General features: G+C 43.5%; 1 protein-coding gene across 3 annotated transcripts; it reads left to right on the top strand.

Annotated features, from left to right (window-relative positions):
- Positions 1–663: 663 nt before the first annotated feature.
- Positions 664–12,085, top strand: LOC121446817 (acylcarnitine hydrolase-like). 3 transcript variants are annotated; one of them, XM_041649625.1, is made up of 12 exons: positions 664–736; positions 2,917–3,121; positions 3,768–3,909; positions 7,597–7,730; positions 7,816–8,074; positions 8,800–8,898; positions 9,162–9,302; positions 9,416–9,496; positions 9,724–9,868; positions 10,539–10,676; positions 11,411–11,483; positions 11,902–12,085. In XM_041649625.1, exons 1-12 carry the CDS (start codon positions 664–666, stop codon positions 12,083–12,085), a joined length of 1,674 nt encoding a protein of 557 aa, XP_041505559.1. The 3 variants fall into 3 exon arrangements, with proteins under 3 accessions (XP_041505559.1, XP_041505561.1, XP_041505562.1); XM_041649627.1 differs by having other exon boundaries at positions 7,816–8,078; positions 8,804–8,898; positions 9,162–9,329; positions 9,443–9,496; XM_041649628.1 differs by lacking the exons at positions 7,597–7,730; positions 7,816–8,074.
- The last annotated feature ends 10,766 nt before the right edge of the window (positions 12,086–22,851 follow it).

The following is a 22,851-nucleotide window of genomic DNA, read 5'->3' as shown; positions in this document are numbered from 1 at the left end:
GCTGAACCCTGGTTCCTATCAGTTCTGCTTAGTCACAGCTCTCCTGCAACTTTGCCCCGCCCAACAAGCTCCTGCCTATAAATCTTGGTGTAGTAGTAGGAGCAGCTGGGCTGCATCCCCAGCACCCCGGCCAGTGGCCTGCTAGCTCATGCCCGAAATAACAACACACAAACTGTATTCATTTAAACCCTGCTTGACCCATTATATCTAGCCTCTTCTCGGCTAACTCTCAGACCTGGACTAGCCCATTTCCAATCGTGTGTGTAGCACCCCAAGGTGCGCTTATCGGGAAGATTCTAGCCTACGTCCATCCTGGGTCGGAGCTTCATTGTGTGTGTCTCAGAGAGCAGAGCTATCAAGTCTACCCAGGAGAGGGGAGCATGGCGTCTCTCTCAGAAGCATCTACTCCCGAGAGGAGAGCTGTCGAGACTGAGCTCACTTCCTCTTCCTCCCAGCATTCTGTTCTGTTTACTCCACCCACCTATGTTTTAACCTATCAGGGCCAAGCAGTTTCTTTATTGCTTAACCAATGAAATCAACAGATTGATAGACACTCCCACATCATCTTGGGGTTCAAATAACTGTCTAGGCAGAGCCCACATATTCTGCTTCCTGCACTCAGCGCATCCTATAGCAGCACAGACTCAGTCCTCAGAGCTGATCATGCCATCCTGCAAACATCATGGTTGGCTGATTGCTGGAGCCTGTGTGCTTCTGTTTCTTCTCCATGTGCAGGGTGAGACTCCTTACATGGGTGGTGGGGGCCAGAGTTGCCAATTTTGGCAGAGGCAGAGGCTGAGGCTGTGGTAGGAAAGGTAGCAAGGGAGGAAGAGCGGGTAGAGATGACAGAGTGGAAAAGTGGCCCCTGTGGCCCAGAGAGTCAGTGATGTCTGAGGACACTCAATAGAACAGAGGGCTACTCTGTCAAGCCTGGGCCTGAAAGTCAGAAGGAAGAGTGTTGGGGACAGAGGGACAGATGGGCCATGTCCCCTTTCTGTATAGGACTGTGCCTGTGGCTGGAGCTCTTACTGACCCATGGGTAATAATAAACTTAATTACATATTCCTACTAGCATTGAACTCCAAATGGGTCACCCTCTCAGACAGAGAAGCATCACGGTACACTCCAAACAATCCTGGGAAATTTTCCTGATCCTCAGTCATACAGTTCTCCAGCCGTACAACAGTTGCCTAACTGAGAGGCTCATATTCCCTTTCCCATTTTCTGACCTCGGTGTCCGAGGCAAAGGGCATGTCTGCCAGAAAGTCTTCAGGTTTATGAATAGGTGAGCCAGGAGGGCACTGTGCCTGGGGTCAGTGTGCAGCCCTGAAGCCTCCTGCCAAAAAGCATTCAAGCCTGAGTCATGCTGACCTCCTGCCAGGCCTCCTCAATTAGATTTTCCCTAAGGAGGCCATAATGACTTCACACTGGGAATCTTCCCTGCTATTGTCCAGGTTCTGAGATGTCACCAGGGGCTTACTTGAACATTCTATTTGGATCCTGGGTTCAGAATCACTGATAACTATAAGAGGGCACAGAGTTGTGCACCACCCAGGCCAGGCTCATCCATGGGACATCAAGATAAGATCGGAGTGAGCTGGTGTAATGGCACACACCTGTAAATTGTGTTCTAGATGAGGCAGAGAAAGTGGAAGGCTTTTCAGCTGCAAGCCAGACTGGGCTACACGGCAAGAACCTGTCTGGTGGGGTGGTAAATGTAGAAATGTTAAAACAGAATACCACAGCAATTTCAGCATTAGTAATAATCAGGAGGAGGAAGACATCTGGAAGTAAACTTGGTCAGCAATGCTTACCGTAGCAAAATCAGGAATTTAAAGTATCACATAAATGGTCAGATGGCAATCTCATCAATGGTGACTTTTGGTTTTAAATATGACATAGGTGACATTAGTTGATTTAATTACAGGGTAATTTTCTGCTATTATTTTTTTTTTACTTTTCATGGACCTCCGTTTTGCATGTACAGCTGTTATAAAGACACAGTAACTCTTGAGAAGGTGACACGTGTAATTAGAGATGTGTTATCCTTTCCCCACAAGCCACTCAAAATCAGAATCTCTATGGGTGGTGGCGGTACACGCCTATAATCCCAGCACTCAGGAGGCAGAGGCAGGTGAATCTCTGTGAGCTCGAGACCAACCTAGCCTACAAAATAAGTTCCAGGACGGTCAGAGCTTTTACACCAAGAAACCTTGTCTAGAAAAACCAAGGAAAAAAGAGAAAAAAAGAATCTCTGCTTAATAAACTTCAATTGTTTTATTTAAAAATGAAAAAGGAAAATGTATGCATAGTTTTTTTATCTTTAACATATTTGTCACATCCCTTCCTGGGCTGTTTTCCTGCCTCCTGACTGAAAGTACACGCACTCCAATATGTGGGATTCCATGGTGAGCTTTTCTTGGGGGTGAAGCATCCTGGCTGTAGCCTGACTCTTAGCAAACCCATTTCAGCAGGTATTGCCTGTTGCTGTAGCAGTGACAGATTCTAGTGGCCCATGTCCTCAGTGATCTATAGGGACAGCTATGGCAAGTGGCATATTGTCCTGAAGACAGCGTGTTGTTGGAAATAGGAATGAGTTTCCAACACTAGAGAGATGGTGGAAAATTGCCTTCTACTCCCTGAGAGTGGCTGCGGCCTTGGCTACTTGTTACCTCACCATGTAGCAATGAGCAATCATTCCATGTTTATCTGGTATGGAGGATTTTTACCTTTTATGGGAATATGGCAGGTCTGCCTAATTCTTCCACACTGGAACATGGTGCTGTGGAGAGAATTTGCCAGGGAGGTGGGTACATGGAAAAGGCTGAACTGAAGAAAGCAAGAAAGAAGTAACATCCATTGTGTGAAGGTAGATGGTTGGGCAAACCCAACCTTGATATCGCATGTCACTTACAGGTGCAGACTCAGCCAACCCCATCAGGACTACCCACACGGGACAGGTGCAGGGGAGTCTAATCCACTTGAATGACACCAAAGAGGGTGTCTACATCTTCCTGGGAATTCCCTTTGCCAAGCCACCTCTAGGAGAGCTGAGATTTGTACCTCCTGAGCCTCCTGAACCATGGAGTGGTGTGAGGGATGGGACCACCTACCCAGCCATGTAAGTCCTCCTGAGACCCAGAAAATGTCAGGTCCTGAAATGGGCAGGAGCTCAGAACCTGACCAGACTGCAGTGCTTTCTCCATCTCCTGCCCTCCACTGCATTCTCTCTGTGATGGGATATGCTGCAGATGCCAGAGAAAGGCCAAAGTGATGATGGTTCCTTAGCAAATGACCCTCCACAATTACTGTACCAACCTATAGGTGTCCAGGTATCATTGGCCAAGAGGCAGTTCCTTGAGAGTCTGGATGTGAGGTGAAGGATGTCCCACCACCGTGTTTATCAATGCAGCACCTATATGGGTACAGGACACAATACCCAGGCCTTGGAGATTACAAAGTGAAATGGTGTCATTACACACACCAATAGTTTTCACAGAAGTTCATGGAAATATCAATATCCCATCATCAGGAAGAGTGGGAGGCAAAGACCCATCTGGCAGCCTCACTAGAAGTTTGAGCTCCATACCGGTTTTCCCAAAGTCTCTGACCTTTACCTTAGTTGGAAGAGATTTTGGAGTAGGATCTCATGTTATCAGGTCATCATGGGGCCAGAAATAGGGGTTTTGGTGGCTAAGAGCAAATATGTACCAAGAGCCTGTTTTTAACTACTGCACATCTCTTAGAACAACTGTCATTGTCCCCAGGTGTCTACAAAATCCTGATGCAGTGAAGTCAGAAAGTCTGGCAATGATAAAATGGAGCATGCCTTCCATCTCTATGTCTGAGGACTGCCTGTATCTCAACATCTACACACCAGCTCATGCTCATGAGGGCTCTAACCTGCCTGTGAGTGGCAACCCATACTCAGATCTGGGGGTGGGCATTTCTTCAGGATGACTAAAAGGTGCATAATCAGTGTGAGACCCTGATGAGAAGCCTTCCCTGTCAGGTGTCCAGAAAGGCCTTCTCTGCCATGGTACACAACTAAACCCTAGGTATGGGACACAGAGACCTAAACACTCTGGGAAGTCAGTGGCTATTGGCTCCTTGATCAACTCAGGTTTCACACTACCTACCAGAGGCCTGAGAGCTAAATCCTGAGCTCTTACAAATTTATTGGAATGGACTATTCATTGTGCCAAGAATTTTTATATAGAGAAAGTGTCTCTCTATATAACCCTGGCTGGCCTAGAACTCACTATGAAGACAAGGCTAGCTTCAAACTCACGAGATCTTTGATCTCTGCCTCCAGAGGTATGATAATTTTTTTAATTGAAAATAGATCCTCTCTCATATATAAACTCTTCTATGAAAGTATGGTACAATCCTACAAAAAAAACCATCTGGCCCTAGAATCTTTTTTATTTGAGAAACTTTTAATGACTATTTCTATTTTACTGGGGGTTATAGGTATATTTAAATTGTTCATGATTTAACTTTGGTAAGTGATACCTATTGAGAAAATTATCCATTTATTTTCTAAATGCTGGAGTACAGGTTTTGAAAGCATGTCCTTATGAGTTTCAGGATTTCCTTGGTGTCTGTTGTTATGGCCCCCCTTTTCGCTTTTATTGATTTGTTTATTTCAGTTAGTTTGGATAAGGGTTTGTTTATTTTGTTGATTTTCTCAAAAAAACAAATCTTTGTTTTATTGATTCTTTATACTGTTATCTTTGTTTGTATTTCATTGATTTCTGCAGATTAATTATTTCTTGCTTTCTTTTCCTCTTAGGTGTGTTTAATTCTTTTTGTTCTAGAACTTTCAGGTGTGCTGTTAAGTTGCTAGTATGAGTTCTCTCCAATTTTTTTAATGTGGGCACTTAATGTTGTGAACTTTCATTTTAGCACCATCTTCATTGTATCCCATAAGTTTGGATGTGTATTCATTTTCATTGAATTCTAGAAAGTCTTTAATTTCTTTCTTTATTTCTCTCTTGACCCATTTTTCATTCAGTAAAAAGTTGCTCAATGTCCGTGAGTGTGTAAGCTTTCTGTTGTTTCTGTTCTTGTTGATATCCTGCTTTAGTTTGCAGTTGTCTGATCAGATGCAAGGAATTGCCTCAATTTTTCTGTATCTGATGTGAGTTACTTTGTGATTAAATGTTTGGTCAGTTTTGAAAAAAAATCTGTGAGGTACTGAGAAGAAGGTAGATTCTTTTGTGTTTGGGTGAAATGTTCTGTAAATAACTGTTAGATTAATTTCTCTGATGAAGTAAGTTAGTTCTAGTATTTCTCTGTTTAGTTTCTGTCTGAATGGCCTGTCCATTGGTGAGAATGGGGTACTATCAGTATGTGAGAGTACATATGTGATTTAAGGTCTAAAAGTGTTTCTTTTACAAAAATGGGTGCCCTTGTGTTTGAGATCAATGTTAAGAATTAAAATGCCATCTTGGTGTAATTTTTCTTATGATGAATATATTGTATCCTTCCACAATTCTTTTGATTAATTTTATTAGATATTAAAACTCCTACACCAGATTGCTTCTTGGGTGTGTTTGTTTAGAATATCTTTTTCCAACCCTTTACCCTGAACTAATGTCTACCCCTGGTTTTGAGGTGTACAATTGTATGCAGCAGAAGGATTGATCCTGTGTTTGTAACCATCTGTTAATCTGCGCCTTTTTATCAGAAAATTGAGTCAATGATATTGAGAGATATTAGGGGTCAATGACTGTTAATTCCTGTTATTTTGCTGTTGTTGTTGGTGGTGGTGTGTATGTGCTTCCATTTTTTTGGTTTTGCTGGTGTGAGATTATTTATTTCCTATGTTTCCATGTGTGTAATTAACCTTAGTTTGGAGTTTTCCTTCTAGTACCTTCTGTAGGACTGATTTGTATCTAGATATTATTTAATTTTTTTTTTTTTTTGGTTTTTCGAGACAGGGTTTCTCTGTGGTTTTGGAACCTGTCCTGGAACTAGCTCTTGTAGGCTAGGCTGGTCTCGGACTCACAGAGATCCGCCTGCCTCTGCCTCCCAAGTGCTGGGTTTAAAGGCGTGCGCCACCACCGCCCGGCTCTAGATATTATTTAAATTTAATTTTATCATGGAATGTCTTAAGATGATTGAAAGTTTTGCTGGGTATAGTAATCTTGGATGGCACCTGTGGTCTCTTAGAATCTCTAGCACATCTGTCTAAGAGCTCCTGTATTTTAGAGTCTCCATTGAGAAGTCAGGTGTAAGTTTAATAGGTCTGCCTTATATGTTAGTTAGTCTTCTCCCTTGAAGTTTTTAATATTCTTTCTTTGTACTGTAGTGTTTTGATTATTATGTGCTGAGGGGACTTTTCTGATCCAATCTATTTGGTGTTCTGTATGCTTCTTGTAACTATATAGGCATTTCCTTCTTTAATTTAGGAAAATTTTTTTCCATGGTTTAGTTGAAGATATTTTCTAGGCTTTTGAACTATTTGGTATTCTTTTTCTTCCTCTATTGCATTTATTCATACATTTGTTCTTTTCATTGTGTCTCAAATTTCTTGGATGTTTTGTGTCAGGAATTTTTCAGATTTAACATTTTCTTTGGCCAATGTATCCATTTCTTCTATCGTATCTTCAAAATCTGAGATTCTCTCTTCCATCTCTTGTATTCTGTTGGTGAAGTTTGACTCTGTACTTCCTGCTCACATTCCTAAACTTTTAATTTCCAGGATTCCCTTAGTTTACGAATTCTTTATTGTTTCTATATCCATGTTCAGATATTAAACAATTTTATTTGTTTCCTTCAATTATTTTTATTTTCTTCACTTTCTTTAAGGGTTTTATTAACTTGATTCTTAAGGACCTCTTTCATCTTCATATTAAGGTATTTTTTTTTCAGCTGTGTTGGAATATTTAGAACCTGCTGTGGTGGGATAGCTGGGTTCTGTTGGAGACACACTGACCTGGCTGTTGTTTATTGTGTTCTTATGCTGGCATCTAGGTATCTGGATTTGGGGTGGTTTAGAGGTCTAGGTGTTGATTTCTGGGTTTCTCTTTCTTTGGTGGGTGTTTTGATACTTAATTTCTGTTTCCTCTCTGGATTTTTAGAAAGGGTGCTGCCTGCTCAGCTGGTGTGTTCACTGGGTATGCTGGGGGGAGATGGTCTGTTGCAGTGCTAGGGGAGACCCTGAGAATTGGGTCTGGGGGAACAGAGAGTGGGGAAGTCCACAGGCAGCCTACCTGGTCCCAGATCTCTGGTATTAAAGATATACATCACCATGGCCAGCTATGTGCCAATGATTTTTTGTTAATAATCAGGAGAATCACTGATGATTATAGCCTTTTTCATTCCATTTCATAGGCATCTGAGAGCAGGGGATGTTATTACTCCAGATTTAGAGCCACTAATTAAGGCTTTAGTCCTTAGAGAAGGAGAGAGACTAGCAAGTATCCTGATGGTACTAGAGCCCTGTCTGTGGTCCAGGTGAGGATGTCCTGAGGAGTTTTGTCTGTGTGTCTAAGTACACTGAGCCAAAGCATTAGGTAAAATAGAAGACACCCCAGGTGGAGCTTGAGCTGGGTGGCAATATCCTGACATCTGAATTGATTTCCACAGGTAATGGTATGGATCCATGGGGGTGGGCTGTCTAGTGGTCTGGCTTCCATTTATGATGGATCCATGCTGGCAGCCAAGGAAGATGTGGTATTGGTCACTATCCAGTACCGCCTGGGTCTCCTGGGCTTCTTCAGGTGAGTCTGGGGCTAGCCTGCACTGTGCAGTAAGGGATAAAAGGAAATAAGACAGCGCTGTGATTCCTTCTCTGCGTCTTCACAGCACTGGAGATGAGCACGCCAGAGGGAACTGGGGCTATCTGGACCAAGTGGCTGCCCTGAGCTGGGTCCAGCAGAACATCGCCCACTTTGGAGGCAACCCAGACCTTGTCACCATCTTTGGAGAGTCAGCAGGTGGCACAAGTGTGTCTTCACAGGTTGTGTCCCCAATGTCCAAAGGACTCTTCCACAGAGCCATCATGGAGAGTGGGGTGGCCCTGCTGCCTTACCTGATCTCTAACACCTCTGAGGTGGTCTACACAGTGAGTCACTTCAGCCATTGATGACCCTGCAGCCTCAGCCTCCACCCTCTGGTACTCTGGGAGTTTTCTCAATTGGGAAAAACGAGCGGTGTGGGAAATAGCTTCTTTCACTACTTTCTGAGAGATTCAAGGGTTAGAATCCAGGTGTTTATATAGAGGCTAGGTGTAATAACCATGTAGTGTCCATCATGTTCAGACACAAATACATATGGGATGACGATATGGCTCAATAGGTAAAAACATAAGGATGTGAGTTCAAATTCCCTCAGAAACCACAAAAAGCTGCATGTGGTAACAAGTGTGTGATCCTGGTATTCATAGGATGAGATAGGAGGCAGAGACCAGAAAATCCCTGAAAGGTCACAAATAAGATAGACTCTTGTAGAAAGGAAGAAATAATAAAAGATCATTTCTCAAACAAGATGGGAAGTGAGGAGTAGCAACCAGACGGTGTCCTCTAGTCTTAGCATGGAAACCATGGTACAGGCATTCCTGAAGTCACACGCACTCGTGGACAAACACACATAGCTTACTTTTTAAAGTCTTTAGGTAGAATGACCTCTCTGGCTGTCACATCTGAGCAACACAAAATGGGAATTACATACTTTATTTCACCAGAACAAAGTGCAGTGTGATATTTGCACACAATGCCAATTGACTGGGGTTGGGAAAACTCCTCCACTTGCCTGAAAGGATGGATCAACTCCTGCCTGATCCCTTTACAGACAGTGGCCAGCTTATCTGGTTGTGAGACTGTGGACTCAGAGACCCTGGTGCACTGTCTGAGAAACAAGAGTGAAGAGGAGATTCTGGCTATTAACAAGGTTGGGAGAGTTGTGTGACTTGGAGGACCTGGTCAGTGGGATGTGGAAGAGTCAGTCCTTACTACTCTAAATAAATTACCTCTGCTCCATGGTCGGCATCCTCTTAATCACGTGTGCAAAATAAATACCAAATATCCTAATATATGTAGATTCTGTCAGGCGTGGAGAAACATCCTGAGACAATTAAATGGGGGCAGGAGTAATGGTTTGGGTTTCTCAGTGGACATCAGAATTGACCTCCATATCCCTTGCATGTCCCTCAGGTCTTCAAGATTATCCCTGCTGTGGTGGATGGAGAGTTCTTCCCCAGGAATCCCCAAGAGTTATTGACTTCTGTGGATTTTCGCCCTGTCCCCAGCATCATTGGTGTCAACAATGATGAGTATGGCTGGCTTCTCCCTGTGGTGAGGCTCAGTTCCAATTCTCTAGAAGTCTGGGGACTCATAAGGTGAGCAGAGGAAACTTGATCCATATCTATCCCACCTTATAGTATAGAAAACTGTCCTCTCTCTGCCAGGCCCAGGGCTATGAACAAATAATAAAGGACATAACCAGAGAGACCCTGCCAGCTATTTTGAAGAACACAACAACACAGATGGTGAGACACCTTGAGTACTGTCTCCAATAAAAAGAGCCACTATGTATCCTTCCAGACAGCATGCCTACAAAGATCTGTGTGTGTGTGGTTTGTGGAGGGCTCACCCCAGAACTTATACCTTTCCCTCTATATCATATCTTATCCCTGACCACATTCTCCACACTGAGGCTGCTGCCTATCAAAATAAGAACCTGCCTAAACTCATTCTTCCTGATTCCCTGCTGTAGATGTTACCTCCTGAGTGTAGTGACCTGCTAATGGAAGAGTATATGAACAACACTGAAGATGCTCAGACCCTCCAAATACAGTACAAGGAAATGATAGCAGACTATTTGTTCGTGATTCCTGCACTCCAAGTAGCAAAGTCTCAGCGTGAGTACATCTGTGATGAGGCCTAGTTGGGAGGAGCTCAGAGCCATGGGTCCCAGATGAGCTTAATAGTGTCCAGGTCCTGGAAGGAGGTGGGAGGTCCTTGGACTCCCCACAGGGCAGGGAACCCTGACTGCTCTTCAGGCTGATGAGACAGGGGGAGTTGATTGGGGGAGGAAGAGGGAAATGGGAGGCGGTGACGGGGAGAAGACAGAAATCTTTAATTAGTAAATAAATAATAATAAAAGAAGAAGAAGAAGAACAAGAAAAAATAAAATAAAATAAAATTGGCTTCACTGAGGTGTTACTTACAAAAAAAAATAGTGTCCAGGTCCCCACTCATGTCTGGATCACATCTCTGGTACCAAACTCCTGGGACCATTACATCGGTATTTCTTCATTGTACTGTAAGAGAGGAAAGTGACATCTTATCCAGATATAAAAAAGGAAACAGGTTGCTGATACTCCATTGATTTGCCAAACCTACTTAGCTGCATAGGCCAGGGTCACTGTTTAGCCAAGGGCTTTCCCATAACTAGTGATCCAGCCTGGGGCCACTCACTTGACAATTATAACACCAGATAACTGTATACCAACATAACTTATCAATAACCATTAGGCAGGAAAGTTACAGGTGAGAGAATACTATGTAACCATGTGTCCATATCTCTAGGCTCTCGTGCCCCTGTCTACTTTTATGAATTCCGTCATGTGCCCAGCTACGAAAAAGATATGAGGCCAGCCCATGTGAAAGCTGACCATGGTGATGAGATTCCCTTTCTTTTGGGGTCCTCCCGCTGGGGCATAAAACGTGAGTCTTTCTTGTGTTTCATGAGCTCGATGGGGTCACAGGTGGGTACCTGATGGGCAACTGAGCTCTCAGTCCAGTTGAGAAAATCAAGGCTCTGAGAGAGGACATAATCAAGTAAGCAACTTTTCCAACCTCAAAAAGTTATACCCAGATTAGAATCCATTGCCTTAGTTACTTTTCTATTGCTGCGATGAGACACTATGATTAAGTTGGCTTATAGGGAAAAACATTTATTGGGACTTAGAGTTTCAAAGAGTTAGAGACTATGACCATCAGGGATGGGAGAATAGCAGCATGCAGACAGGCAAGGGACTGGAACAATAGCTAACTAAAAGTTTAGATTCTGATCTACAAACCCAAGGCAGAGAGCTAATTGGACCTGACTGGACTTTTCAACCTCAAAGCCAACTTCCAGTGATACACTGGCCATTCTTCCTAATTCTTCCCAAACAGTTCCACTAACTGGGGACCACACATTCAAATATATGAGTCTATAGGATTCATATCATTTGAGCCACCACACCTATGTTAGATGGAATGAAGACACACTGAGCAGAACTGAACCTGGAGGCATCAATTAGTGGTGTGGGTGGCTCTTGGATCCTTGGTGGTGAAGGAGGGAAAGAGGCCTAGAGTTCAAGGTCAGGCTACAGGAAGGATGGTGATCACGGAGCAGGAATAGGCAGCTGCATCTGGTGGCTGGGACCTGGACCCCTGCTTCCCCATGGCTACAGCTGACTTTACTGAGGAAGAGGAGCTGCTGAGCTGGACGATGATGAAGTACTGGACCAACTTTGCACGACATGGGTGAGAACACATCCCTCCCTCACTTCCTCAGTGGTGGGTCCCTATCTAGGGCTCCATTGGTGGTTGATGACTTCATTTGCATGATGGATAACTCATCACATGATAGAGTCCTCCTCACCCCAGGGCACACTTAGGTACATCGTACATATTGGTTATTGGTCACACTGCAATGACTTGACAGGAGCTATGGTATTGTTCTTTAGATTTTGCCTCTGAGAGGGAGACCCAAAATTGTCCGGGTAGTCTTGCCCCACATGGAGCAGACACTAGCAGGTGACACTGTATCCCTGTATAGGACTTGTGTTCCATCAGCCCCCTCACCTATTGGCCCAATTAGTCTACTACCCTGACACAAATTGGGGATCACAAATTGTATGAGCATGATCTTACCATTCCCTGATGGCTGGCATATCCGCAGGAACCCCAACAGCGAGGGTCTACCAGAATGGCCTGTGATGGATGATAATGAGAAGTACCTGCAGCTGGACATCCACCCTTCTGTGGGCCGAGCCTTGAAGGCCAGAAGATTGCAGTTCTGGACTCAGACTCTGCCCCAGAAGATCCAGGAGCTAAAGGGGTCTCAGGATAATTACAAAGAGTAGTACCCCGTGAGAGGAGTGGTGTGAAGGACTGAATATACATGGGGTCAGCCGAACATTCTTAGAGAATCCCGGTTAGAGTCTAACCGTCACATCACCATCCCTTACCTCTGCAATTGTCCATTTGGTCTGCATGTACGACAAACCCTTGGTGTGTCACTCGGTCCTCAGCATGCTGGGACACCTTTTATGAGACTCCGTGAATGCTCCCATGACTGTAGATGTGTGACCCCTAAGTGCCCCAATCTTCTTTCAATGTTCCCTGGGACAACGCCCTTTCCTTCCTTTCTTCCTCTGCTCTCCTCCTCTCTCCTCTTCTCCAAGCCCCAGACAGTCTTCAGATGAAACAGAAGCTTTGGAAATCTTTATTATATGGGAGTGGACTGTCAAAATCCTATGTTCTCTCAGCAAGTCTCATGTCTTCTTATTTGTAAGTGGCCAATAAAGAAACCTAATAGCCAAAGTCCTACCTATTGTTTTCATGTGTTCAGTCAGGTTGTTGTTCCAAAAATTCACAAATTGCAAGCTGAGCTCTGTAATAGGTATCTTCGGCCCTGTTATTCAGAGACCTAGGAAGAAAGATTATATGATTTCTGCAGTTTCCGGTCAGCCTGAGCAACATAGTAAGTCCAGCATCTCTAAACAAATTATAATCTGGACAGCATACAAATAGCAAAAAAATTATACATGTTTATAAACCAAGGAATCTCCAAGGTCAAATGTCATCAGATTTGCTCTATGGTAATGGTTAGGCCTCTGGCTCTAAAGATTTCACATTGCATCCTCGTTGGACAGAATGAGAAAACAATGACACTCTTGGATCTTCACAGAGTCATAACACTTAATAGCATTGGATCAGAAATTAGATTTCAGCAAATAAATTTGATAGCTTTCAGACCACAGCTCATAAAGATCTCTGACATCAGCCACAAAGGATGCTAACTGATGAGAAAAAAATCCCTACATATGTTCCCTGTATATGAAATTTTACAATTGCCTGCAGAAACAGAACTAGATATGTTCATGGGATTTTCAATCTGGGTCAGGAGTTAGGGAATTGATCAGAACTACATGGGTTTCTCAGTGCCCCATTTTCTGAAGTTTGCTCTTTGGATCAGGAGTTCTGCAGACAGTGTGGAGCCCACAGTTGCTTGAGTCTGTCACTTCTCTGAAAATGTTTGTCCATTGGGAGTGTCCTGGAAATGGGGCAGCGTCAGAAGAGACCCTTGTCCCTGGCACCCTGAGCAAACTTCTCCTTGTATGGAGTTGTCTTCCTGCCCTCATGGATCCTCCAGAAGCCTCTTGACTTCTGGTCATCTCCTAATCTTCTTGATGGTCCGTGTGACTGATTTCCTTAAATGTTTCAACCCCAGCAGAACAAAGTCTCTTGCACTTTGACCCTTACAAAGGTGACAAATTCTGCTCTGTCTGGACTTTTGCTCCCCCGGAGCACATTCTCTGTGATTAAGGAGTGGTGGTGCCTTGTGTCCTGCAGGCCCTAGGACCTCCCTATTCCTCTACCTCTCACCATCTTGACCTGCTTGGGCCAGTTCTCCAGAGCAAAGTCCCCTTTCCCAGCCACTACACTGAATACAAATCATAATGAACCATGACCTTTGGGTTGAAAACCAAGATTTCATGTTGCCTACTCAGGAAATAGATGAGGCTGAAGTTGAGCCTTGATTAAGAAACTGAGCAGAGGGGTACCCTAGCTGCGGCCTTAATGCATTGTTGAGCTCCTGGTGAGACCAGTAGTTGGCTGCACCTCACCAGGCAGTCAAGTTGGGGCTTCAATCCTGAAAGCTTTCATTGCTGTAATCTTGGTGTCTGCTAACAACCACTGCCCACCGCAGCTGATGACTTTCCTGGCTCCTGGAAGGAAAATCAGAGCAGCTCATGCTGCTGCCCCCACATTCCCCTCCTCTTTGCAAAGTCATTTTATCCCCTAAGCAAAAGCAGGACCATGTAAACCAATCTTTGGGTCCCTCTGCCGGGTGGGATCCTGGTGACTGATGATCTTGTTCAGAGTCATCGTGCCTTTGCAGCCCCTCACTCTCAGGTGCTCCCCTTTCCCTGAAGATAAACTCTGAAACTTTCACCCTCTCTTGGTGTCTGTGGTCTCCATTTGCCACATTTGTGAGACATGCCCCAGCACTGGCTTCAGGTATCGGGAGCTCGTGTGACCGATTGCTCAGCACCTTTCCCCCAGTACCAAGCCTTCAAGTGTTCTGAGGAGACTGTGTTGCAGGGAAGGTCAGCACTGAGCCTCACTACTGTAAACCCTCTGCCATGTGGCTCTCGTTTCTCTGAATACACAGGACAGTTCACCAACAGCAATCTCGGGGTACGTTTTAGACTTTCAGTAGTTATTATGGGCTAGTGACCCACAAGCTCATGTCTTGAGTGCTTGCCCATAGCTAGAGGACTGTTTTGAAGGCTGTGGATCCTTTAGGAGATAGATAGGGATAACTGGAAGAATTACTAGGGGCAGGGGTGCACTGCTGCGGGAGATCCTTCTGCTCCTTCAGGCAATAGCCTTTAAGATACCAGCCCACTTGGGCGTGGTCTCTTTTGCTTTAAAAAACAGCTATGCTATGTACTCTTGCTGTCTTGGTTCTAGCTTCTGGCTGCTAGACTTTGTTCCTCATCTTGCAGAGGGCTGTTGTCTGGGATGGTGATCTGTCAGTTTTTTCCCCTTAAATAAATAACCCTTTTATTAATCATAATTCCAAACTGGTTTGGGATTGTTTTGTAATTTATGCCTTCACCTGGCACTCAATGTTTGGTTTTAGAACCTCCCTGGCTCGACTGCCTGCCACTATCTCAGCTTGGCACAAGCCCTCCCTCAGCCACAGCCCATGCATTGAGCCAGCAGTTCAATATAGAATCTTACACAGGGGCTTCTCTTGCAGCAATTCTTTGTATTTTTTCTTTACATGCCTTGGACTTTCAAGTCCCCATGCACCTTACCGTTTGCCTCCCACCAGTGTGCACTGCAGAAATCTGGGTGAGACGCGGGCTTCCCTGGTTTGAGCCAGCTGTTCCACAGCTTTCTAATGATTTGTTTGCATTTGCCTATTCCACTGCTCTAGAGACATCTGCAGAGCAGACAGTCTGTGATTTATCTTTCAGCATTTGGCTCTAAGGTCAGATTTCAGACCCATCACGTGAGTTCACATGCATCATTATGCCCAGCTGGGTTAGTTTTGCAAGTGGCCTGCGACGCCTACTGGCAGGTAACTGTTATTGCACCTAATCCAGCTAATTAAACCACAGGTAAGATTTAATATCCTAAATATAGATCATAAGTTGATCATTTTAAAAGGCAATATGTTAGACAACCTAACCTGCCAATGTTTCAATGGCCTCTTTACTTACAGCATGAGGTTTTACAGACTTATATGATTTCCCTTCTACATCATTAATCTGAATTCCAGGGATTAGTTTTGTCCTCAATTTTTTTGTCTTAAAAAAGAGTGGTTGGACAAGAAGGCTAAGAAATAGAAACAAAGAAAAACAATACAAAGAATCAATGAGACAAAGCGTTTGTTCTTCAAGAAAATCAACAAAATAGACAAACCTTTATGCAAACAAACCAAAAGGCAGAGAGAGAATACCCAAATTACCAAAATCAGACATGAAAAGGGGGACATAACAACAGACATGGAGGAAATACAGAGAATCATCAGGTCATATTTCAAAAACCTGTACTCCACAAAATTGTAACACTTAAACAAAATGGACAACTTTCTAGATAAATATCATTTACCAAAATTAAATCGAGACCAGATAAGCAAATTAAACAGACGTATAAATGCTGAAGAAATAGAAACAGTCATCAAAAGTAAAAAAAAAAAAAAGGCCAGGGACAGATGGTTTCAGCTCAGAATTCTACAAGATTTTCAAAGAACTAATACTAATACTCCTCAAATTATTCCACACAATAGATACAGAAAGAACAATGCCAAACTCTTTTTATAAGGCTACAATTACTCTGATACTCAAACCACAGAAAGACATTACTAAGAAAGAGAATAACAGACCAATCACACTCATGAACATTGATGCAAAAATACAAAATAAAATACTGGCAAATTGAATCCAAGAACACGTCAGAATCATCATCCACCATGATCAAGTCGGCTTCACCCCAGAGATGCAGGGATAGTTCAACATATGAAAATCTATGAACATGATCTACCATATAAACAAACTGAAAATTAAAAACTACATGATCATCTCATTAGATGCCGAAAAACCTTTCAACAAAATACAACATCCCTTCATGATAAAGGTCTTGGAGAGAGCAGGGATACATACCTAAACATAATAAAGACAATATACAGCAAGCCAACACAAGCCAACAGCCAACATCAAACTAAATGGAGAGAAACTCCCAGCGATCCCAGATCCCACTGAAATCAGGAACAAGACAAGGTTTCCACTCTCTCCATATCTATTCAATGTAGTTCTTTTTTTCTTTTTTCTTTCTTTTTTTTTTTTCTTTTGGATTTTCAAGACAGGGTTTCTCTGTAGCTTTGGAGCCTGTGCTGGAACTAGCTCTTTTGGATTAGGCTGGTCTCGAACTCACAGAGATCCACCTGCCTCTGCCTCCCAAGTGTTAGGATTAAAGGCATGCACCACCACCACCCAGCCCTCAATATAGTTCTTGATGTCCTAGCTAGAACAATAAGACACCAAAAAAAGATCAAGGGGATACAAATCGGAAAAGAAGAAGTCAAACGCTCGCTGTTTTCTGATGATATGATAGCTTACATAAGTGATCCCAAAAAATTCTACCAAGGAACGTCTACAACTCATAAATACTTTTAGCAATGTAGCAGGATACAAGATTAACTCGAAAAAATCAGTAGCCCTCCTGTACACAGATGATAAAAGTGCTGGGGAAGAAATCAGAGAACCAACACCCTCACAATAGCCACAAATAGCATAAAATATCTCAGAGTAACTCTAACCAAACAAGTTGAAGACCTGTATGACAAGAACTTTAAATCTTTGAAGAAAGAAATTGAAGAAGACATCAGAAAGTGGAAAGATCTCCCATGCTCTTGGCTAGGCAGAATTAACACAGTAAAAATGGCAATCTCACCAAAAGCAATCTACAGATTCAATGCAATGCCCAGCAAAATTCTTCAAAGACCTCATATGAAAAAGCAAAAAACCCAGGATAGCAAAAACAATCCTATACAATAAAAAAACTTCTGGAGGCATCACAATCCCTGACTTCAAACTCTACTACAGAGCTACAATACTGAAAACAGCCTGGTATTGGCATAAGAACAGACAGGAGGACCAATGGAACCAAATAGAAGATCCGGATATTAATCCACACACCTTTGAACACATGATTTTTAACAAAGAAGCAAAAAATATCAAATGGAAAAAAGAAAGAATATTTAACAAGTGGTGCTGGAATAACTAGATATCAACATGTAGAAGAATGAAAATAGACTCATATCTATCACCATGCACAAAATTGAAGTCCAATTGAATAAAAGACCTCAACATAAAGCCAGCCATAGTGAACCTTATAGAAGAGAAAGTGGGAAGTACACTTGAACACATTGGCACAGGAGACCACTTCCTAAATATAACCCCTGCAGCACATACATTTAAATAAGTTTTTTAAAAAGATAAAAATCTTTCAGGGCCAGCAAATACCACACAACCTGGTGACCTGAATTCAATCCTCAGGATTCATGGATGGAAAGAGAGAGAGAGAGCATTTTAGCTAGGTATGATGATAATGCCTGTGTGTCTAGGTATGATGATAAATGCCTGGATGTCTAGCATTTTTCAGGCTGAGGCAGGAAGACTGGGGTGTTTAGGCCATCCAGGGCAAGATAGCAAGACCTTGTCTCAAAAAAAAAAAAAAACTGTAAAGGGGTTGGAGCGGTGACTTAGCACTTAAAACACTGCTAGAGGATTTGGGTTCAGTTTTCAGCTCCAGCTCCAGTTCCAGAGGAGCCAATTCCCTCTTCTGACCTTTGTGGGCTTTTCATGCATATAGTATTTAACAACCATGCAGGCAAAAAATAAATACACTAAAATTAAAATATTACATAACTGGGGGTGGGACTGGAGAGATGGCGCTATAGTTAGGAGCACTTGGTGCTATTTGTAGAAGACTTGGTTTGGTTTCCAGTGTCCAGTTTGAGGCTCACAATCTAAAACTCCAGTCAGAGGGGATCAGTGACTCTGCACTCTGATACACGCACATTGTACACAGGCACACATGCAGGCGATATACACAAACCAGTACATTTTAAATGTTTTTTTTTTAATTTTTCGAGACAGGGTTTCTCTGTGTAGCTTTGGTGCCTGTCCTGGAACTTGCATTGTAGACCAGGCTAGCCTTGAACTCACAGTGATCTGCCTGCCTCTGCCTCCCACGTGCTGGGATTAAAGGCATGTGCCACCACTGTCCAGCTCTCCAAAAAAAAAAAATTTAAAAAAATATGCCGGGTTTCAAAGCCAAAAAATAAGAATTCTTTTTTTTTTAAATTTATTTATTTATTAAAGATTTCTGTCTCTTCCCCGCCACCGCCTCCCATTTCCCTCCCCCTCCCCCAATTAAGTCCCCCCCCCCCCTCAGCCCGAAAAGCAATCAGGGTTCCCTGTCTTGTGGGAAGTCCAAGGAACCCCCACCTCCATCCAGGTCTAGTAAGTTGAGCATCCAAACTGCCTAGGCTCCCACAAAGCCAGTGCGTGCAGTAGGATCAGAAACACATTGCCATTGTTCTTGAGTTCTCAGTAGTCCTCATTGTCCGCTATGTTCAGAGAGTCCGGTTTTATCCCAGGCTTTTCCAGGCCTGAATATTAACCTTCAGCAAGCAATGAAAGGAGACAGAGACAGAGACCCACATTGGAGCACAGGACTGAAATCTCAAGGTCCAAATCAGGAGCAGAAGGAGAGAGAGCACGAGCAAGGAACTCAGGACCGCGAGGGGTGCACCCACACACTGAGAAAAAATAAGAATTCTTAAAGTTAAGAATTTCCCTGTTTTCAAAAGATGTTCATGATGAGAGGGAATGGGGAAGTTGGTAGTCACTGCCACCCACAGTTCGATTGTGAAATTGCAGATAAGTTCTACTCAGGGAAGGGTCAAACCAGGCAGGGTTCTCCTGACTTCTCAGAAAAAGTCAAAAGCAGGCTGTTGCGCTTACCTCACTTCCCTGTCCCATGTTGTCTTATTTCCCAGAATAAGAGGTTGAGGCAGGAGAATTATGAATTTGAGCTTTTGACATGAATAATGGACTCTCAGTACTGTGGAGAGACTGGAATTTGGTAAGTTCAGTGTACTGATATTTTATTTGTATTTTAGTAAATAAAGCTTACGTGAAGATCAGAATGCAAAGCTAAGGAGGCCAGGGAGTGGTGGTACACACCTTTAATGCCAGGACTCCAAAGACCAAATGGATCTCTATGAGTTCAAAATTACCCTGGGCTACACAAGATAGATTCAGAAACAGAACCAGGTGGTGGTTGTTCACACCTTTAATCCCAGTGTCTGGGAGTCACACACTTTTAATTGAAAAGTACACGAATAAGAATGTAGAAATGTAGATTCCAGAAATAAGCATGTAGAAATAAAGAAATACAAAGCTGTAATGCTAGAAGAATGAGGGCAGGCTATCAGCAGCTTTCTCGGAAGTTTAAGGGTTAACTGTTAGCAGTGGGTTACTTTGCTTTACAATGTAGTTGGAGGCTGCTTGTTTGTTTCCCATCTGCCCAGAACCTAATTAATCACACATAAACTGTACTAATTAAAACACTACTTGGCCAGTCACTTAAGCATACTAGCTAGCTCTTATATCTTAACTCATTTCCATTATTTTGTGTTTCACCACGAGGCTTGAGGTTTACCGGTACTGGCACACAGGCATCTTTCTCCCCTGATGGCTACATGATGTCTCACTGACTTTACCTTCTTTCCTCCTCTATCTGCTTAGAATTCCTGCCTTAGTCTACTCTGCTAAGTCACTGGCTGAAACAGCTTTACTCATTAACCAATAAAAACAACACATATGCAGGACTTCCCACACCAGTGACCCTCTGCAAACTGAGGGACAGCTTTTAGATAATCCCCTGGCTACTCATGACCAGCCCCTGATATGAGCTGAGTTAACGTTTAAATGACGGGATGTACCTGACATTTTGGTTGTGCATTGTCCCATAGGCATAACTGGCAGCCTCGGGGGAGTGCAGAGCTTTGGCAAACACCATCAGAAAGTGCCAGAGAGAAACAATGAGCTAAATACAAATGCTAGTTTGGCTGAAAAAACATTAATAGAAAATGTAAAAATTCTTTTGTTTATGCCTAATGCTTGCTTCTAGCTATAAAGAGGAGCGTTTGGAAACGGCCCATTGCCCCAGCTATACAAGTGTATCTCTGGCTGTGGTCTCAGCTAGCTGATAAGCTTTTTGTGCCAAAGAAGACTTATTTTTTTTCTTTTTCTGGAATAAAGATTTCTTCTGGTTTAATAGACTTTGGTGGTCTGTTCCCATCTTTGTTTGACCCCTATGGGTGCAACATTAATTCCAGCACTAGAGAGGTGGAGACGGGAGTGATATGGCTGGGCAGAGAGAGGAAGATAAAGGGAAGAGACAGGAACTCACTGGAGTGATGAGTCTGAGAATTCATGGAGACAGGATCTCATCCTTAACTAAAGTTTTGATGTGGGTAAAAGGTCTCTCTAGTGGTTGGCTTTTTTACTTTTCTGATCTTCAGTTTGAACCCCAACATCTGCCTCTGGGTTTTTATTACTTGTGCTACAGTTCAGAGCCTACTCACTCTACCTTGGGCTGGTTTTAGCTTCTTGTCCCACTCTGTAACTGAGTTTCTTCTTTCCTCCCTACCTTCCTTCCTCCCTCCCTTCCTACCTCCCTACCTTCCTTCCTTCCTTCCTCCCTCCCTCCCTTCCTTCCTCCCTACCTTCCTTCCTTCCTTCTTTCCTTTCTCCCTTCCTTCCTTCCTTCTTTCCTTTCTTTGGCTTTTCATAACACATGGTTTCTTTGTAAACCTGGCTGCCCTGGAATTCACTTGGTAGACCAGGCTGGCCTGGAACTCTTGAGATCCGCCTGCCTCTGCCTCCTGAATGCTGGATTAAAGGTGTGTGCCATCACTGCCCGACTCCCACTCTATCTAAACTAACATCTCATGATAATAAATAAAAACTTCCTTGAAGCCTAGCAGAACATTAGCTTCTCCAACCTGAGAGCTCTGAGAATATCATCAGATCACCCCTTCAGGCTATAAAATACCCCTCGATGTACCTGCCGCTATGGTGCACACACAATGCGGTGTAAAGTTGCCTTGACTTCTGACTTTCTTTGTTCTGTAAAACTGCATGAGTTCTGTGAAACAGTTTCCACATTGGAACATGGAATTTTGGGTAACCTAAATTTGTGTTTCCCGGCCATGCTCACTCTAAATGGCTCCAGAATAAACTATTGCTTATTTCCTTTAAAATGAGAGCTCTGGTTCTTATGCTGGCACTTCCTTACACCTGAGAGATAACACAAGGTGTTGCCCTCAGCCACAAAGTGTTCAGAAACACCAGAAAATCTAGTGTCCAACATTGCAATGTGGTGTGTTGGTTATTTGCCTGCTGCTGAGACAACAGTGACTTGTTAGGTTACTAGAGCTCTGTTGGAGGTAGTGACTGTCATGGCTGAGCAGCCAGGGCAATAGGGGCTAAAGGCGGCTGCTCACATTGCACCCGCGGTCAGGAAGCAGAGAGTCTCTACAGATGGAGCTCTATCCCCAGTTCCTATGTTTTGCTTTTGAAACAAGGTCTTATGTAGCTTCAGTGGCTTCACACTGTTAGTAGCTAAGCAGAGCCGACACCTTCAAGGAGAGTAGCTCTGTGAATGACAGGTGCCCTTCTATTCCAGATGGAGCACACTTTTGCCTTTCTTCTACTTCTCTTCCTCTCTCTCTCTCTCTCTCTCTCTCTATTTTTTTTTTGGGGGGGGGGACAGTGTTTCTCTGTGTGATAGTGCTGACTGTCCTGAAACTCAATTTGTAGAGCAGGCTAGCCTCAAACTCATTGATATCTGTGTGCCTCTACCTCCCCAGTGTTGGGATTAAAGACATGCACCATCACTGCCAGGCATCCCTTCCTATTTGATCTTCAAATGTCAGAGAAAATCCTATGCATGCTTGGCCTGACATGCTGAACTGCCTCACTGTCCCTCTGAAACACTCACACAAGCTCTGCAAAATAACTAACGCTGGCCTCAGCATCAGGGTTTCCTTCTGACGGAGTAGGAGTGTCCTGAGCCTGCCTCTGAAGGTGCTGATGTCATTAGTGTGTGGGGAGGGGTTTAGAGGGACAGGGAGGACAAGGGTGAACACAGCACAAAGCCTGTGCAGATGACATCATGACCTCAAACATGCTGGGATTTGTACATGAGGAGATTGCTGCAAGGATCCACAGGGCAGGCACTGTCGTTTGCAGGACTCCAGGGGCAGCCCCAGGGGCCTGGGATGGATGTTTAGTATAAACAGTGTTATGTGAGATATGGCATGCACAGATCTGTTCGGTTTATTAGGTCATAGTTTAATGAGCCTCTGCTTAACCTCAAAACAACCTGTGCACGGTACACAGGCTGTGCTTTAGACACCTGTATCATACAAGTCCTGCTCTCTCCTCTCAGTGCTCAGTGTGGTGGGAATACAGGACTAAGGCAGAGTGCTCGAGCCTTCCTGTGTTTGGCTCAGATAAAATGGACACAGGGCTCT

This window comes from Microtus oregoni, unplaced genomic scaffold, assembly GCF_018167655.1.
Source record: "Microtus oregoni isolate MIOR12 unplaced genomic scaffold, Mior012 000004F_ref0000308, whole genome shotgun sequence".
In the NCBI taxonomy this organism is placed as follows: domain Eukaryota; kingdom Metazoa; phylum Chordata; class Mammalia; order Rodentia; family Cricetidae; genus Microtus; species Microtus oregoni.
The sequence above is the reverse complement of the archived record's forward strand: the minus strand, read 5'-3'. Positions and strand labels throughout refer to the sequence as shown.

What these genes read in the sequence shown, in the direction of transcription:
- LOC121446817 (XM_041649625.1), top strand. Translation starts at nt 664, where the DNA reads ATGCCATCCTGCAAACATCATGGTTGGCTGATTGCTGGAGCCTGTGTG. An exon ending in GGTCTCCTGGGCTTCTTCAG is followed by an intron (nt 7,731 to 7,815) that starts GTGAGTCTGGGG and finishes GCGTCTTCACAG; the next exon opens with CACTGGAGATGAGCACGCCA. An exon ending in CTCCCGCTGGGGCATAAAAC is followed by an intron (nt 10,677 to 11,410) that starts GTGAGTCTTTCT and finishes CCATGGCTACAG; the next exon opens with CTGACTTTACTGAGGAAGAG.